We start from the raw sequence: 18,397 nt of genomic DNA on the forward strand, positions 1-18,397 counted from the left end.
CGAAGACACTAAAAATTATCCTGTGTGTTGTATTTGGATACAATGTACAAAACACTAATGTAATATCCTATATTATGTTTGGATAGACATGGATAAGACTAAAATATTATGCAAAATGACTAAAATAACCATGTGATCCCAAATTTTATGCATTAAGTACAAACTAATTTAACATAAAAGTATGCACTATGCACTACCATAAACCAAATTCTGCATCAAACTTTTTGCACTAATTTGCATAAAAGATTCTGCACTAATTAAGCATAACACAAATATAATTTATAATTTTTTCAACATATTAAAATCCAAAATAATTTTTTCATTTATTCATTCACAGTATCATGGTAAAATTTAAGATTCTATCAATCAAAGAAAAGAATGTAGGTCTTCTTATATAATTTTCAGATTGAAAAATCATAAAACAATAAAAATGAAAACAAATGAAGACAAAGAGGAACAAAATTCTATTTAAAGGAAAAATAAAAATAAAAATAAAAATAAAAATAAAGAAACAAGAGGAGATGTAGAATAATACCTACTTTTTCCTACCTTTTTTTCCAACCGTTTCTCCCAATATTTCATTTGAAATTAAATGGCTGCTGTACCCACACACCAACCAACCCACTACATATTAAATAACAATATTTTTTATTTATTTTATTTCAAATAAATTAATATTTTTAAAAATAAAACAAAAAATCATTAATTTAATTAACTTAGCATAATCTATTTTATTTTATTTTAATTTACAACTTCAAATTTTTATAATTTCTGTAACACCCTACCACACAGAGCTTTACGCTTAAGCAGTAAAATAGAGGTGGTGTGACATTACGACCTCTAAAACACAATATATCTAATGATAAAAAGAGAAGGATATAGTATATTAGGAGCCTTGAAAAAAGGTAAAGCAAAAATCGCAAAATAAAAAGCGCAATGCTCAGAAAACGAGATAACTTGCCTACGAAGAAAACTAAAGATCATAGGTATAAATAAATAGAAAGTGAGAATAGAGGGCCGAAGAGTACAAAGTAACAAACTCCTAACTCAGCCTGCGAAGCTAAGGATGGCTGGAGAATATTTACATATATATATATACATATCCCAAAACCCAAATACATAGCCAAAATCCTAACTCTCCATAAACCTCTAAGAGAATCAAAATAAACAAGTTATTCGGAGAGGAAGCTAAGCACATATAAACATAACTATGCATAAAAATGAAACCCGAAACCACTCCGCTTCAGAAGTCCAAACGCCTAGCGAGGTGCCTTTCGACCTGCATCTGAAAAACAACAATATAGTATGGGGTGAGAATCGGAGGTTCTCAGCATGGTAAAGGTGCCATGCAAATAAGACATAAGGTCCTGGGAATGCCAGAGATAATCCTAGAACACCGACATTCATATTATAATGTTTAAAGTACTAAACAGATACCATAAAAAGGGTAGTTATCTAGGGGATTCTAAACCCAGCTTAAACTTAATCTTAACACTAAACCTGTGCACCTTTCCTCCGTTCCTCCATCTCCGGTGAGTTTGCAAAGACAGACAAATAAACAATTGCAAGCATAGGTAGGAGACAAGTAGTGCAAGTAGCAAATATAACAATTAACATAATATATTCAATTAGGCATTTCCAAGTAATTCATAGAAAACAAAAAAAAAAAATGCACATGATGTATGCCTGTCCTATGGCTAATGAGGCTCATATGTTGGTTATCAAGCCAACCCGACATGTCTGGTTTGCTAAACCCTTGGAATGTCTCTTGTCGCGCATCCCCATGAGTCTATGCATGGCTTTTTCTGTTTTTATTTATAATTCATATATTCATATATATAACTTTAGTCAATGGGGGCTACCATTCCCAGGATATTATACGTGCCCAGTCACCCTTACGACGTAGGATAAACAGAGTATCGAGTTTTGACCTGAAACACGTGGTGGCAAGCCACGGTACTTTATCCAGGCAAACTCGTATCTCAGATCATTTGAGTGCATAAGCTAAATAATATTCATAATCATTTAAAAACATTGCATATTCCTACCATCAAAGTTATACCACCAATTGCACTCCAAGTATACATATATCCAATGCTTAATTCTTCACTTTTTTTAGCTTTACTTTATTCCTAAGTTATCTTCATTTCCTAGCTTCAACTAATTACTAGGCTTTCTACTATGTTTTACGACTAAGAATGAAAATAGAGGTTTAGAAGTTTGAAATTTGCCTTAAAAACAAAAAATTCAGATTTGCTGAAACAGGGGCCACGCGTATGCGTGGGTGTTCTTAAAAAAGTGCTCGAGTACGCAAGCTACCTGTTCACGTATGCGAGAATCCCAACTTGGAAAAGTTGGTCGCGTCGCGTGCAGGTGGTCGCATACGCAAACCCTTAAAAATCATTGTTTGCATATGCAAACACACTGCTTGCGTATGCAAGTAGCCAAACCCGAAGAGTTTCGTCACGTCACGTGGAGTGATCGCGTACGCAAGCTGTGCTGAATCAGCAAAATGCTGAATGCTGCAGAATTTTCAATTTTGCCCTCCGAGCTTCCGACGCGCATAATGTTTTTGTTTTAAAATATTTTTCATCCGTTCTTCAAATGGCATAAACTTCACGGACCCAATTTTCATATGAAACAAGTTTGAAATTATTTGAGGGTCTGGAAGCCAAGTTATGGCTCACCGAATTTTGGCCAAACCCAATTTTCACAAAAGATCCAAACCTCAATATTCACTTCCTACACCTATGATCAGTAGAAAAACATGTCATAACATATCAAGATAATACTACTATCCACTCGTCAATCCACAATACATCATACTTCAATTGTTACCCAATTCACACCCTAAGCTTCTTGCTTCCATTAACACAATCATCAACATTCTACCATACATATATATACAATCAATATTATCAACTTGCCAACAATATATAAACAGCAAAGGAGTATTATATTCCCACTATAACCATAAACACCCACACATGCTTAACTTAGATCATCAATCAGTATCATAAATACTAAGCACCCAACATGCATAATCATTCCAACTTACGGTTCTCTAGCCTAAGTTTTCGCAGGACATTATATATTAAATACGAGAAACCTAAGCCATACTTGGCCGATTTCCACGTATTTCCCAAGGCTCCCACTTAAGTGGAGAGCAATCCCTCAATACCAAAATCCAACTCTAGCACCAACCATGTTCCAATCAAGCTTCCAATATCTCCAATAGCTAGGGTTAGTGATCTTCACCGTACCCACGGACCGAGAGAGGCAAGTCCAACAAGTTTCGCAAGCTAGATTGAACCTAGAGAACTAAAACCAACCAATTCTCAACTTGAATACTTTTAAATTTTGAAATTTGAGGGGTGGAGAGACTGCGGTGATAGAATGAATTACGTATGAAATTATTCCGATGGATTCGTAGAGCTCGACGCGATGAACACGTGGCCACAAACGGTGTGCAATCGAAACTCGGAGCAAGAAGTTGTGGTGGTTTGAATTTTTTATGAAGGGTTTGGAAGTTTTACATGTTTTTCCCCTTCCCCAAATGGTTGTAGCATGAAAATGGAAAGGAAGGAGGAAGGGAAAGCTGTGTCCTTTAAAGTCTAATGGGCTGAATTGGGCCTTGGGCTCGTTTTGAGCCCGGTTCGGCCCAATCTTGGGCCAAATTCTTTGAAATTAGTGTCAAAATTCTCATTTTAAATATCTCTATCCTAATTTAATATAATGTTCACATTTTTAATTTTCTTTTTTAAAATTTAATTTATTGACTAATTATTTACTAATTTAACGGGGTTTACATCCTACCTACCTAATTAAGAATTTTGCCCTCAAAATTCAGATTTAGTTACCTGAAAAGAGGTGTGGTTAGTCTTTCCGCACATCTAACTCGAGCTCCCAATTATGTTCTTCAATACCATCCCGACACCAAGCTACTTTCACTAATGATACTTCCTTCCCGCGCAAATGCTTGATGCTGGTGTCATCGATCCTAACTGGGATTATTGGAAGCATCAGATTTTCCCTTACTTGAACCGATTCTGGCTCCAGAACATGACTTGCATCGGAAGTGTATTTACGAGCTGCGACATATGAAACACGTCATGCATGTTCAAAAGATGCGACTGTAAAAGCTATCCTTTAAGCCACCGGTTCAATTCTCTTTAAAATCTCAAATGGTCCGATGTAACGGGAATTCAGCTTGTTCATTTTAATGTCTCTTCCCACTCTGGTGGTTGAAGTAACTTTCAGAAAGACATGCTCACCTTCTTCAAATTCTAAAGGCTTCTGCCTTTGATCAGCATAGCTCTTTTGACAGCTTTGAGTGACAAGCATTCGGTTTTGGATCTTTTTTATTTGTTCAGTGGTCTCAGCTATCATTTTAGGTCCTAACAAGCTCATTTCTTCTACTTCATACCAGCAAAGCAAATACTGACACCTTTTCCCATACAGAGCTTCATACGAAGCTATCCTGATGCTCGTATGGTAGCTATTGTTATAAGCAAACTCCACTAGAGGCATATATCGATCCCAGCTCATCGGTTGATCCAAAACACAAGCTCCCAACATATCCTCTAAAGTCTGGATTGTTCTTTCTGACAGACCATCTGTTTAGGGTGATAAGCAGTGCTTAAGCTCAACTGAGTCCCAAATGCTCGCTGAAAGGCTCCCCAGAACCTTAATGTGAATCGAGGATCTCTATTGGATATGATAATGGAAGGCACGTTGTGTAACCTTATAATCTCCATAATGTACATCCGAGCTAACTGCTCCATCGTGCAACTCATTCGAATGGGGAGAAAGTGAGCAACTTGGTCAGTCAATCCATAATCACCCAAACGGCGTCATAACCCATTCTTGTCCTAGCTAAGCCTGACACAAAGTCCATTGTAATACTTTTCCACTTCCATTACAGAATTTTGAGAGGCTAAAGGGTTTCTGATGGTCTCTGGTGCTCAATTTTCACTTTCTAACAAGTTAAACATTTGGAAACATGCAATGCCATGTCATTCTTCATTCTTGGCCACCAGAACATTGTCTTCAGATCTTGATACATCTTAGTGCTTCCCGAATGGATTAAAAACCCGCTCTTATGAGCTTCCTTCAAGACATCCTGCCGTAAGCTTCTGACGTCCGGCACAATAATTTGATCCTTGAACATCCATAGTCCATCCTTATCCTCTGACACTCTCCACCGCTTTCCCTGCTCAATTGCTGGTAAAACCTTATATAATTGTTTATCATCTTTATGTGCTTTCAGGAGTTCAGCTTTAAAATCGCTAAAAATCAGCAGCTGTCTCACAAAGTCCCGGATTCTTTTCTAACTCCCAGTTTCAAACCTTGGAATACTTTCGATAACTCTTCTTCTCGCAGCATCATCCAAGCAGCATATAGAGACTTCCAACTCAAGGCGTCCGCCACAACATTTGCTTTTCCAAGATGATAGTTCAACTCGAAGTCATAGTCTTTCAAAAGCTCTATCTACCTCCTCTGACGCATATTAAACTCTTTTTGCTCAAAGAGGTACTTCAAGCTCTTGTGGTCTGACAAAACTTGAAACTTAACGCCTTAGAGATAATGTCTCCAGATCTTCAGATCAAACACAACAGCAGCAAGTTCTAAGTCGTGAGTTGGATAATTTATCTCATGCGGCCTTAACTACCGTGAGGCATATGCCACGACCTTACGATGCTGCATCAGCACACATCCCAGACCCTTCAAGGATGCATCACAGTACACCTCAAACGATTCACTCGACTCTGGCGGCACCAACACAGGTGCAGTGGTCAACCTCTGCTTCAATGCTTGAAAACTCTCCCCGCACTCAGGAGTCTAGACAAAAGGCACATCCTTTCTAGTCAGCTTATTTAAAAGTAAGGCAAGCTGTGAGAACCCTTTAATGAACCTCCGATAATAACCTGCCAAACCTAAGAAACTCCTGATCTCTGTCACAGAAGTTGGTCGCTCCCAATTCATCACTGCCTCCACCTTAACAGGATCCACAGCTATTCCTTGCTTGCTCACCACGTGGCCAAGAAACTTCACCTCGCTCTTCCAGAACTCGCATTTAGATAATTTGGCGTATAACTTTCAATCCTTTAGGATTTGTAGCACAGTTCGTAAGTGATCCGCATGTTCTGCTTCACTCTTGGAGTAAATAAGAATGTCATCAATGAAGATGACAATAAACTTATCCAGGTACGGACGGAAAATTCTATTCATGTAGTCCATGAATATTGACGGAGCATTGGTCAACCCAAAATACATCACTGTGTACTCATAGTGACCATAACGTGTCCTGAAAGCAGTTTTCGGTATGTCCTCACCTCTAACCTATATCTGGTGATACCCAAATCGCAAATCAATCTTATAAAGTATACCAGCTCCTTGTAGTTGGTCCATTAGATCATCGATCCTTGGTAACGGATACTTATTCTTCACAGTAATCTTATTCAGTTGCCGATAATCGACACACAGGTGCATACTTCTGTCCTTCTTCTTTACCAGTAACACTGGCGCTCCCCACGGAGAAACGCTCAGTCGAAAAAAGTGTTTACCCAACAGATCTTCCAGCTTAGCCTTCAGCTCGGCCGTTTCTAACGATGACAAGCTACAAGGAGCATCATAAACCCCAAGTTTGTGCTTTATCTTGTGCTTAATTTAGGAGATTTTATCAACTTATCTCACATTTATTCAATGAAATAACATAATTTTGTAATTCTCCCTAAATTTGTGCTTAAGTGTGAAAACATGCTTTTTAGGCTTTAAAATAGCTAAATTTAATTCACTTTAATTCTATTCGATGCCTTGATATGTTTGTTGAGTAATTTCAGATTCATAAGGCAAGTATTGGATAGAAAAGGTCAAGAGAAAAGCATGCAAGGTGGAGAATTCACCAAGAAATGAGCATTTGCAGAATTCATGGCCACGCGCACGCGTCATCCACGCGTACGTATGAGTAAGAGATCTGCAAGCCACGTGCATGCGTCACCCACGCATACACGTGAGGAGGGAATCTGCCAGCGACGCGCACGCGTGACGCTGATCACGTGACCTCATTAAAGTGAATTTGCTGGGGGTGATTTCTGAGCTTTCCAGGCCCAAATCCAACTCATTTCTGAAGCTATTTGATGCAGAATTCAAGATGGGTCAAGGGGGGAGCAATTAGATGAGATTAAGACCATGCTTTAGGTAGTTTCTAGAGAGAGAAGCTCCCTCTTCTCTCTAGAATTAGGTTAGGATTAAGTTAATTTCTCTTAGATCTAGGTTTAATTTCTTGTTTCCATCTTATTTTCTTTACAATTTCTTGTTCTATTGTCTTGATTTTCCTATTTTTTCTTGTTAATTTCTTATTTTGGTTACTTTTATGTTCATGCACTCTTGTTAATTTTCATTCTCTTTAATGCAAATTTGAGGTATTTCATGTTTAATGTGCTTTCCTTAGTTGTTATTGTTAATTTCTTGCATTGGGTAGTTGTAGATTTTATTATTCTTGTAATTTAACATGCTTTCTTTTTATGCCTTCCAAGTGTTGGACAAAATGCTTGGTTGGATTTTAGAATAGCTTTTTGAGCATTCTTGGATTGGAAAGAGAAATTAGGCAATATTGAGTCATTAATACCCAATTTAGATTGGTGATCTTGAGTTGTTAGTTAATATTATTTCCATTGACTCTAATCTCTCGCTAATTCAATTAGTAAGTTGATTAGGACTTTTGGATTGAGATTAACTAGTCTTATTTGACTTTCTCTCATGTGAAGATAACATTATACCTTCTTCCAATGTTGGAGATGACTAAATAGGATTACCTCTTGATAATTATTGTAATATGATTAGTGACTAGGATAGAAAGCCTAGATTCTCAATCCTTGTCATGAATGCCACTTTTTAGCATTTGTTATATTTAGTTGTTTGATTTACTTTCTTATCATTTAATTTCTAGTCTTATTATATGCAAACAACTCATTGGACCTCATAACCAATAATACGCATACCTCACTGCAATTCCTTTGAGAGACGACCCGAGGTTTAAATACTCTCGATTTTTATTGGTTTGCACTCGTGACAAACAAAATTAAACTCTGATTGAGCATTACTTGTCTGTTTGGAACTATAGTTGCAACAAAATTATTTTTTTAACCAAGAAGAAAATTCTAAGCCGATGGTTTTTCTCTTTTCAGAGCACTTGAGATATGACCTGCTTCAGGAACCAACTCAATTGTGAATTCAACCTCTCGGTTAGGTAGAAATTCATCAATATCATCAGGAAATACCTCCGAAAACTCACAAATAACCGAAATTTGCTCCAGACTCTGGTCATCACCCGACACACTAGCAGTCAATAGCATAATACCCTGACAGTCACACCTATAACAATTCACTGTCATGGAGTTCAACTAATAGCTATTCACCACAACCAGCCCATCTGATCCTTCTGGCATAAAGTAAATCGATTTCTCAGAACAGTCAAGCAAGACATGATTCATGGACAACCAATCCAGTCCCAAAATGAGATCAAGACCATCCATCGGCAGATAGATCAAATCATGCACGAATTCATGCTGTTGTACTCGAAACGGAACTTGTGGACATCCTAACCTAGTTACCATAGCCTCATGGGTAGCATTATACACCTTTAAATCATACCCCAAGACCACTATTTTCAACCCTAATTCGTCAGCCTTCTCAAATGCAATGAATGAATGTGTTGCTCCCGAATCAAATAAGGCATTTAAAACTCTACCAGTTATTTCACAGTTACCTCTGATCAAAGCCTCTGATTCCTCAGCACCTACTGTAGAAGTAGTGTACACTCTCCTTGGCTACTGCACTCTACCAGTCTCTTATTTCTTCTTTTCTGGACGATTCCCAGCCAAATGCCCTGGTTGTCCACAAAAGTAACACACCCCTGTTCCAAATCTGCACGGGACTCCCTGATAAACCACTATTTTACGGTTTATTTTGTATTGAATTGAGTGGATTTGATCAATTATTCATACACTTATTCATATAAATTGCATGGTTTTACAAATCCTTCCTCATTTTGTGCTATGAATCAAAACATGCTTCTTTGGCCTTAAATTTGCTAACTTTTAATCATCTTTTATTACCATCGATGCCGTGATATGTTTGTTAAGTATTTTTAGGTTTTCTAGGACAGGAATGGCTTAGAGGATGGTAAAGAAGAATACAAAAGTGGAAGAAACACAAGAAATTAAGGATTTCAGATTCTGGTATCGACGCACACGCATGGATGACCGTACACGTGACTAGTTCAACAAACAAATGACGCGCACGCGTGGCTGACGCGTACCCGTGACAAGTGTCACATGCTGCATTAAACAGAATTTGCTGGGGGTGATTTCTAGGCTGCTTTTGACCCAGTATTAAGACCAAAAATACAGATTAAAGATTGCAGAGTGGAGCTGGAAGGGGGAATCATTCAAACACTGACATTCATTCACACAATTTTAGGTTTTAAATGTAGATTTCTAGAGAGGGAGGCTCTCTCTTCTCTCTAGATTTTAGGGTTTTTAGTCTTGTTCCTTATCAAATTCAGATTTCTACCTTACTCTAATTTAGTTTTCTTTTACTTTTATTTGTTCTAGTATTTTGGTTTATCTACTTCTCATGTTTATGGTTGTTTTCTTTAATTTGTTGTTATTGTTTCCTCTTGCAATTGTTAGTCTTAGATTTTACTATGTCTTGTTAGTTTTCTATGTTTTTATTATGTACCTTCCAAGTGTTTGATAAAATGTTTGGTTGGATTTTAATTTAGATTTTTATGCTATTGACTTAGATTGATTAATTAGAGACTCTTGAGTTGTCAAAGTCTCTTGTTGAATGGTAATTGAAGATTGCCGATTAGCTTGAACTTTATTAAATCTAGTTTCTCACTATGAGTTGACTAGGACTTATGAACTCAAGTTGATTGTATGCACTTGACCTTCCTCCATTGGTTAGAGGTTAATTAAGTGAAGGCAATTCATATTTACCATCACAATTGACAATGATAATGAGGATAGGACTTCTAATTCTCAGTCCTTGCTAAGAGCTTTCTTAGTTATTAGTTTATTTTTCTCGCAATCTATGTTTTCTTGTACCTTATTTCAAAAACCCCAAAAATAGACTTTTCCATAGCCAATAATAACCATACCTCCCTGTAATTCCTTGAGAGACGACCCAAGGTTTAAATACTTCGGTTAATTTTATTGGGTTTGCTTAAGTGACAAACAATTTAAACATTGATTGAGGTTTAATTGTCGGTTTAGAACTATACTTGCAACGCGATATTTTTGTGAAAATCTTTACCGACATTTTTTCTCCGTCAAGGTTTTGGCGCCGATGCCGGGGATCGAACCCGGGTCACCCGCGTGACAGGCGGGAATACTCACCACTACACTCTCCAATGGATGACACCCTTGGTGTTCTTCTTCAAGGGCAAAGAGAGATGCAGCAGACGATGCTAGAGTTCATAGCTACCTTGACCGAGGTAGTAGATAATTTAGCTTCATTGCACTCCAACACTTAAAGTACCCCCATGGCCGCATGTGGAGAATCTAATGAAGAACTCGACGTAAAGGAGAGATTCAGAACTCCAGTGGAAAGTGAGTAATGTGACTTTATATTGGAACAATTGGAGGAAGCCGTAATTGTTGAAGAGGAAGAAGTGGTTGAAGACTTAGGAGATGCTGAACCTCCATGGGAATCTAGAGTTGTAGAGTATTCTTCCAAGAAGCTTGAAATTAATGTTAAGGAGGCTAGTCCACAACCTCCAAGGCATGTTCCCTATGAAAAATTAGATGGGATAGATCAAGAAGCAAGTTCCCTTGGTGATGATGATCATGAATCAAGCCATCCTAGTCATGAATTTACATCCACAAGTGAACCCCTTGAGTTTGAAGAACCTTCTCCCGATGAAATTGAAAGAAACATTGAGGTAGATCTCTCTCAACCTCATATTAATGATTTGAGTGACAGAGAAGATTTGGATGAATTCGGCGAGGAAGAGCCTGAAGGTGAAGAATCCTTTCAAAAGGTGGAAGTCCTTCGGCAAGGTTGGACGGGAGTTGAATTTGCTTTGTCAAGATCGTTGGAGACTTCTCTACCTAGGCTACCATCTACTCTTTTATTTGAGTGGGTAAAACTTATCTCTATTAGCGTTATTGTCCCGCTTGAGTATGGTATGCTTGAAACAGATGGTCAACTTAGGAGGCTTTGTGGAATTAAGCGTAAGAGAAGGATGTTTAGTGGTTGGAGTTGCAAATCAAGACTCGTCAAGGTTACGATTTCAAGAGCTAGATACAAGGGTTGGAGTAGTGATCAATTGGTTGGATCTAAGAGAAGAGTTTGGTACTTCATTGAGAATTTGGATTGATTGCCACCCGGTTGGAACAATGATGATCCATTTAAACACGGGTGTAGAAACAAGATTTGGGATCCCGGCATACAAGAGGATCAACTTTGGGAGCTCAAAGCGTGTGAAGAACTTCATCAAGGCTTGGTGAATTTACTTGGATATGTTGGAGCTTATTGGAAGTCCAAGCGTTGGTGGAAGTTTCAAGATGAGTTCAAGCAAAAGCCACCATGACAAGGAGCTCACCAAATGTCCAACTTAAGGACTTTAACTAAAAGTGCTAGGTAGGAGACACCCCACCATGGTAAATTCTTCCTATTTTCTCTTTTATTTATATTGGAAATAAATTGAATTTTTATTTTTAGTTAGGATTATTTAATTTAAGTTGTGGTTTTACTTGTTTAATACTATTTTTGGCATTACTGTGGTAGCTTGTTTGCTTATTTTATATATATATATATATATAGGGCTGTCACGCATACACGTGACCAACGCGTATGCGTAGATGACAATTTTGCTCTCGATACAAAAACCCGAGAGTTGTGCTAGAACTATGCGGGTGGGGTGCTAGGTGCACAACCCAACCCACGCGTGCACCTCACAGACAGTACGCGTCACTTAAACTTTTGGCCATCCACGCGTAGGCGTGGACGACGCGTGCGCGTCGATGCAAAAATTTTGATGGTATAGTACTAAAACCCGAGACTTACGCGGGAACTGTGCGCGTGTTGTGCGAGGAGCACATTTCACACCCACGCGTACGCGTGACTGATGCGTACGCGTGACTGACGCGTACGCGTCACCTCCTCATCCTGCAACCCACGCGTGCGCGTGGGTGACGCTTATGCGTCGCTTCTTCTTTTCCTCTCTTCTTCTTTCTTCTCTCCTTTCTTATTCTTTCCTCTCTCCTTTCTTCTTCTTTCTTCTTCCTCTCTTACACATTTCTTCTCTCACTTTTCAAAATTTCTCTTCTCATTTTTCTTATCTTTCTTTTCTTTTACTTATTACATTTGCATACTTGCATTCATTGCAATTTAAATTTGTTGTTTATTTCCCTTTTCTTTTCTATAATTGTTGTTTTAACATTGGTGTTCAATTTTCTTACTCATCTGTCGAATATTTCTTCTATTATTTTGGTGCTTAGTGACTTGTTTTATATTGTTGGGTGATATTATTTATAGGTTAATGCTAATCTTTTATGACACTTGTATTCCTTTTGTATTGATATAAACTTATATTGTCTTTCATGACCCACACACACACTCTCTCTCATTGTTGCAATTCTTGCACTATTGATATGCCATTTTTCTATATTGTTTTCTCACTTGCATGTTGTAGCTACCATGTAGTAGAGAATCTCATTAATATTTGGCATTAGCTCACCCATATTTTATTTGTTTGCATATCTTTGTTTGTGGGTTCTTCTTCTTCCTTTTTCTCTTCTTTCAGGATGGCCACCAAGAAGGAAAACTGAGAACTTCTAAATGGGCAACAAACAAGTTCCGCCGTACAATCTTTGGAGAAAGCGCCTCAGTTGTAGCAGCCCGTCCAATTGCACATCTTTTCATGCACCGAGGACGGTGCAATCTTTAAGTGTGGGGAGGTCGAGACCGACTTCCATAGGTAACTGCTTCATGTTTCAACACCAATGTTTAATTTTCTTTATTAGTTAGTTGTTGCATTGCATAATATATTACATGTGTAGTTAGTTGCTTGCATTTATGTACTACTTGGTTGAAGTGATGAATTCTTTCCCAAGAAACTATTTTATAGCATTCCACTAATTTGAATAAAAATTTTTGTTGAACTTGCTTGAAAAAATTTATTTTGGAACATGGTTTAGAGCTCGTACACACAAAACCAGTGAGATTTTGAACCTATTTGATTGGTTGCATCCTATTAACCAATGTTTTATTTTGGTGTGTGTTGTTCTCTCTAAAATTGTGATCTTTGTCTTGCTTGATTCTATATTTCCATTGTTTGATGTATGCATGCACTTACGTGATTGAGGCCTTTGTTTTACTATAGCTCACATACCCATATGGCCTTACCCTTTTATTATCTTTTGCATACCAACGTTGAGCCTATTTTATCCCATTTGTTCTTTATTTTAGCACATCATTAACGCTAACCAGAAAATAATAAATATCCCTAATTTAAATCCTTGTTTAGCTTAGACTAGTGAGATTGTGCATGAATTAAGTGTGGGGAAATTGGGTATAGTAACATTTGGTTTGGGAATTGAGTATGTTAGACTTTCTTGTGAAAATGTGAAAAGAATGTTGAGGACATGTTCATGCATTCAATACCTTAATCATATGCATTGAGAAAAACAAAAGAAAAAGAAAAACCAAAAGTAAAAGAAAAATAAAAAGAAGAAAAAAAAAAGGGAAAAAATAAAATAAATCAAAAGGACAAAATACCCCAAGTAAATGGTGGTAGCAATGCATATGAGTTGTACTCAAATTCGGATGCATGAATAGGTGTTAAACATAGTTAATGGGTAGTTAGATTTTGTATTTTGATTACATGGATTGTCTTAGGTTAGGTGGGAACTTTAGGTTAATCAAGGGTTCAAATTTTTGTCCACATGACCAAATACAATCCTACTTTGACCCTAATCCCATTACAAGCCTTAAAAGACCTCTTGATATTTGTATTCGTGCATTAAATTTTTGTTGATTGGTAGAAGAAGAGCAAGTCTTAGAAAGCAAGATTAGTAGAGAATTGAGAGAATCGAACCTTAAACACTTGAGTGATTAGAGTGTATACACTTTTCGGTGAGGGTTCGATGCTCGATTCTTTGTTCTCGCCTTTCACGAGCTTTCTTCTTGCACGTCTACTTGTCTTTAATTTTGGAATTTGAATTAGTAGAATTCGGTTCATATTTGTTTTTGGAAGGTTGATTTACTTTTAACCAAGTATGTAAAAGCATTTTGCATTTAGTTGCATTCATATAGATAGGTTGCATTTCATAAATTCAACCATTCCTCTTCACCTCCTTTATAGCTTCTCTTGAGCTTAGCATGAGGACATGCTAATGTTTAAGTATGGAGATTGATAAACCACTATTTTACGGTTTATTTTGTATTGAATTGAGTGGATTTTATCAATTATTCATATACTTATTCATATAAATTGTATGGTTTTACAAATCCTTCCTAATTTTGTGCTATGATTGTAAACATGCTTCTTTAGCCTTAAATTTGCTAATTTTTAATCCTCTTTTAATACCATCAATGCCGTGATATATTTGTTAAGTGTTTTCATCTAGGGCAGGAATAGCTTAGAGGATGGAAAAGAAGCATACAAAAGTGGAAGGAACACAAGAAATTAAGGATTTCAGAGTCTGGTATTGACGCGCACGCGTGGATGACGCGTACGCGTGACTGGTGCAAGAGACAAATGACGCGCACGCGTGGCTGACGCGTACGCGTGATGAGCGTCACATGCTACATTAAACAGAATTTGCTGAGGGCGATTTATGGGCTGCTTTTGACCCAGTTTCAGGCCCCAAAATACAGATTAGATGCTGCAGAGTCGAGCTGGAAGGGGGGAGTCATTCAATCACTGACATTCATTCACACAATTTTAGGTTTTAGATGTAGAATTCTAGAGAGAGAAACTCTCTCCTCTCTCTAGGATTTAGGGATTTTAGTCTTGTTCCTTCTCAAATTCAAATTTCTACCTTACTTTAATTTAGTTTTCTTCTACTTTTATTTGTTCTAGTACGTTGGTTTATCTACTTCTCTTGTTGATTTCATTATGTTGCCAATTTAGTTTATGAATTCCTCTTGTTCCTTTAATCCATATTAATGCAATTTATGTTTTCATGTTTATGGTTGCTTTCTTTAATTTGTTGTTATTGTTTCCTCTTGCAATTGTTAGTCTTAGATTTTGCTATGTCTTGTTAGTTTTCTATGTTTTTATTTTGTGCCTTCTAAGTATTTGATAAAATGCTTGGTTAGATTTTAATTTAAATTTTTATGCTCTTGTCTTGGATTGATTAATTAGAGACTCTTGAGTTGTCAAAGTCTCTTGTTGAATGGTAATTGAAGATTGCTAGTTAGCTTGAACTTCACTGAATCTAGTCTCTCACTATGAGTTGACTTGGGCTTATGAACTCAAGTTGATTGTATGCCCTTTTCTCTATTGGTTAGAGGTTAACTAAGTGAAGGAAATTCACATTTACCATCACAATTGACAATGATAATAAGGATAGGACTTCTAATTCTCAATCAGAGCTTTCTTAGTTATTAGTTTATTTTTCTCATAATCTATATTTTCTTGTTCCTTATTTCAAAAACCCCAAAAATAGACTTTTCCATAGCCAATAATAACCATACTTTCCTGCAATTCCTTGAGAGACAACCCGAGGTTTAAATACTTCGGTTAATTTTATTGGGTTTGCTTAAGTGACAAACAATTTAAACATTGATTGAGGTTTAATTGTCGGTTTAGAACTATACTTGCAACATGACATTTTTGTGAAAATCTTTGCCAATATTTTTCCTCCGGGTGATACTTCCCGCATCTCTAACAGCTCAAGTCCTACTGTGGCTGCTTCCCATACCTTCTTTCTTGATTAGCATTAGCATTCTGCCTTCTGAAGTTGCCCTGCCACTTATTGTGAAAATCAACACTTGAAGTTAGTTCCTCTTGGTGCGAAATTCCTCCCTGGAGTCCTTTGGAAAGGCATCCTCATGCTTCCCTTTTCCACTGTGGTTTTCCTCACATATTCTTCTGCCACTCGGATCTTATTTACAAGCTCAGAAAAGATCTGATTTCCATTTGTGCAACGAAGCTCAGAATATTGCCCCGAAGGCCTCCCTCGTACTTGATTCCTTTCCACTCAGCAAAATCTTCAGGCACACCTTGACAGATTCGGGAAAATTGCCACAGCTCTTTGAACCTGTTAGTATATTTAGTTACAGTCATCTGGCCTTGTTTCAGCTAAAGCAGTTCAAGTTCCTTAATACTTCTGACTGAATTGGGAAAATACTTTTTGTAGAACTCTGTTCGGAACAATTTTCAAGAGATTACAACCCCATCAGGCTGCAGAATACGCCGCGTCCCCTGCCACCAATACTGAGCCTCGCCTTGCAGCTGATAAGTTCCAAATTCAACCCACTGCTCCTCAAGTACCTGTTGAGCCATCGTGGTCTCGGTTCTATCTCCTCGGCTCCATAATGAGGTGGGAGAACTCGACTAACTTTCCATCCCTGATCGCTTGCTCCAGTGCATCCTTCAAGTCGAAGCAATCCTATGTCTTGTGCCCGTAGCCCTTGTGGTAGTCACAATAAAGGCTCTTGTTCCTTCCTGTTCATTCCTTCAAAGGTCGGGGCTTCGACAAAATTCCCTTCTCGGCTATTTGTTGGTAGACTTCCATAATCGGCACGGTGAGGGGGTGTAATTAGTGAACTTCCCGACACGAGGAAACGGCCTGGGAGTCTTACTTGGACCGCCATCCCTGGTGTGTTCTTTTTGTCTTTCTCCACTCCCGTGATGCCGGTCCTGATTGTGAGAGGGTTGCCGTTTGTTGGCAGCCACGACCTGACCAATTCTTCATCGTTAATGTACTCCCTGGCTACACATTAGATCTCCTGCATTGTCCACACCGGCTTCGTGGTGAGGTACTTTCTGAAGTCCTCGTTTAGGAGTCCGTTCGTCAGGCACAAGCTTGCGACCGAATCCGTCAGCCTGTCGATCTCCAAGCACTCATCGTTGAATCGGTCTAGGTATTTTCTGGTCGGCTCACCGGATCTCTGGGTCACTCCAAGTAGATTGATTGGGTGCTTTGCCTTCGCTATTCTGGTTGTGAATTGGGCTAGGAAGGCGCAGCTGATGTCCGAGAACCTGGTCACTGAGCCCTGCGGGAGGTTATTGAACCACCGAATTGCAGGCCCCGCTAAGGTGACCGGGAAAGCGCGGCACCTTACCTCGTCTCCCACTCCCTCCAGGTTCATTCTGGCTTCGAAAGCTGTAAGGTGCTCCTGCGGGTCTTAGGTTCCGTCGTACCTCATGTCCGTTGGCTTGTCAACGTGTTTTGGCAGCTGGACCTCGAGGATGGAACGATGGTATGGGGTTGCGCCCATTATCACTGGTCCCTGCGTTCTGGTCGTTCTTCCCTCGTCGTTTTCTCGACGAGCGTCCTCATGGTCTCGCTCTGTGGTGCGCCTGCCGTTCCTGGCATATATGAGGGGGTCATGGCACCTCTTTGCACGTGCTCCCTCCCTGGCATTTTCGGGCTCGGATTGTGGGCTAGCTGTTCGTCGGGAGCGGCTTCTCGAGACGGATCGGGAGTAGCTCGATTCAAGAGATTGTTGACGAAGTTCTCGGTCGGCCAGCCGGCGTTCCAGGTCTTGTATCCTGTGGCGTAGTTCTTGTATTATTCTGGCGCTGTTGTCGCCAGTTCCTCCGAAAGGGCGTCTTTCGGGAGATCGTGTGGTTCGTCTTGGCAGGGACCTAGTGCGCTGCCGGGGAGAAGCCGCGGAGGCTTCCCCTCTGCGCTCGGTCTCGCGGCCTATTTCTCCTGGGCCCAGAACAACATCCATTCAGGCGATAATTTCCCACAGACGGCACCAATGTTCGGTAGGTCGGGTACCGGACGGTTCGGGTTGGTATCCCAGTTGAGGAGGGGAGATCTCACCTGGTCGTGCGTCACCGAGTCGGGGTAGGCGACGTTCCAAGTACTTCGCGTGAGGAGGGGGTGTCTCCTGCAAAGACATTCCGACGCTCTAGTCAGTGATATGTGCAGGCGAAAAAGGGTATGTGGCATGTAACGTACCTTGGGAGAAGGACAGGACCTTCCCCATATATACCATGTCAGAGGTGGGCCCATCAAGGACAGACCCACCTTCCTTGATGCCTCCTTCTCACAGCTGAAGTGTAGCTAGCAGGGACACATGTCCAGATCGGCGATTGAGCGTCTCGCTCCTGACCGTCCGGGTCGGGTGGTGCTCGGGTCAGGCCGGCCCGCTAGTGGTTTGGGCCAGGCCGTAACAAATTAATAGATCAAAAAGTCTAATACAC

At 39.2% G+C, this 18,397-nt stretch overlaps 2 protein-coding genes across 2 annotated transcripts; both read right to left on the bottom strand.

The window, feature by feature from the left end:
* Positions 1-8,162: 8,162 nt before the first annotated feature.
* On the bottom strand, positions 8,163-8,618 carry LOC148544864 (uncharacterized). Its single transcript, XM_088499002.1, has 2 exons — positions 8,421-8,618; positions 8,163-8,363 (listed from the first exon to the last, which is right to left on the bottom strand). Exons 1-2 carry the CDS (start codon positions 8,616-8,618, stop codon positions 8,163-8,165), a joined length of 399 nt encoding a protein of 132 aa, XP_088355128.1.
* Positions 8,619-16,959: 8,341 nt separating this feature from the next.
* LOC107615632 (uncharacterized) lies at positions 16,960-17,331 on the bottom strand. Its single transcript, XM_016317680.1, has one exon. It carries the CDS (start codon positions 17,329-17,331, stop codon positions 16,960-16,962), a length of 372 nt encoding a protein of 123 aa, XP_016173166.1.
* Positions 17,332-18,397: the final 1,066 nt, after the last annotated feature.

Source organism: Arachis ipaensis, chromosome B9 (assembly GCF_059453495.1).
Source record: "Arachis ipaensis isolate K30076 ecotype BB chromosome B9, ASM5945349v1, whole genome shotgun sequence".
Taxonomy (NCBI): domain Eukaryota; kingdom Viridiplantae; phylum Streptophyta; class Magnoliopsida; order Fabales; family Fabaceae; genus Arachis; species Arachis ipaensis.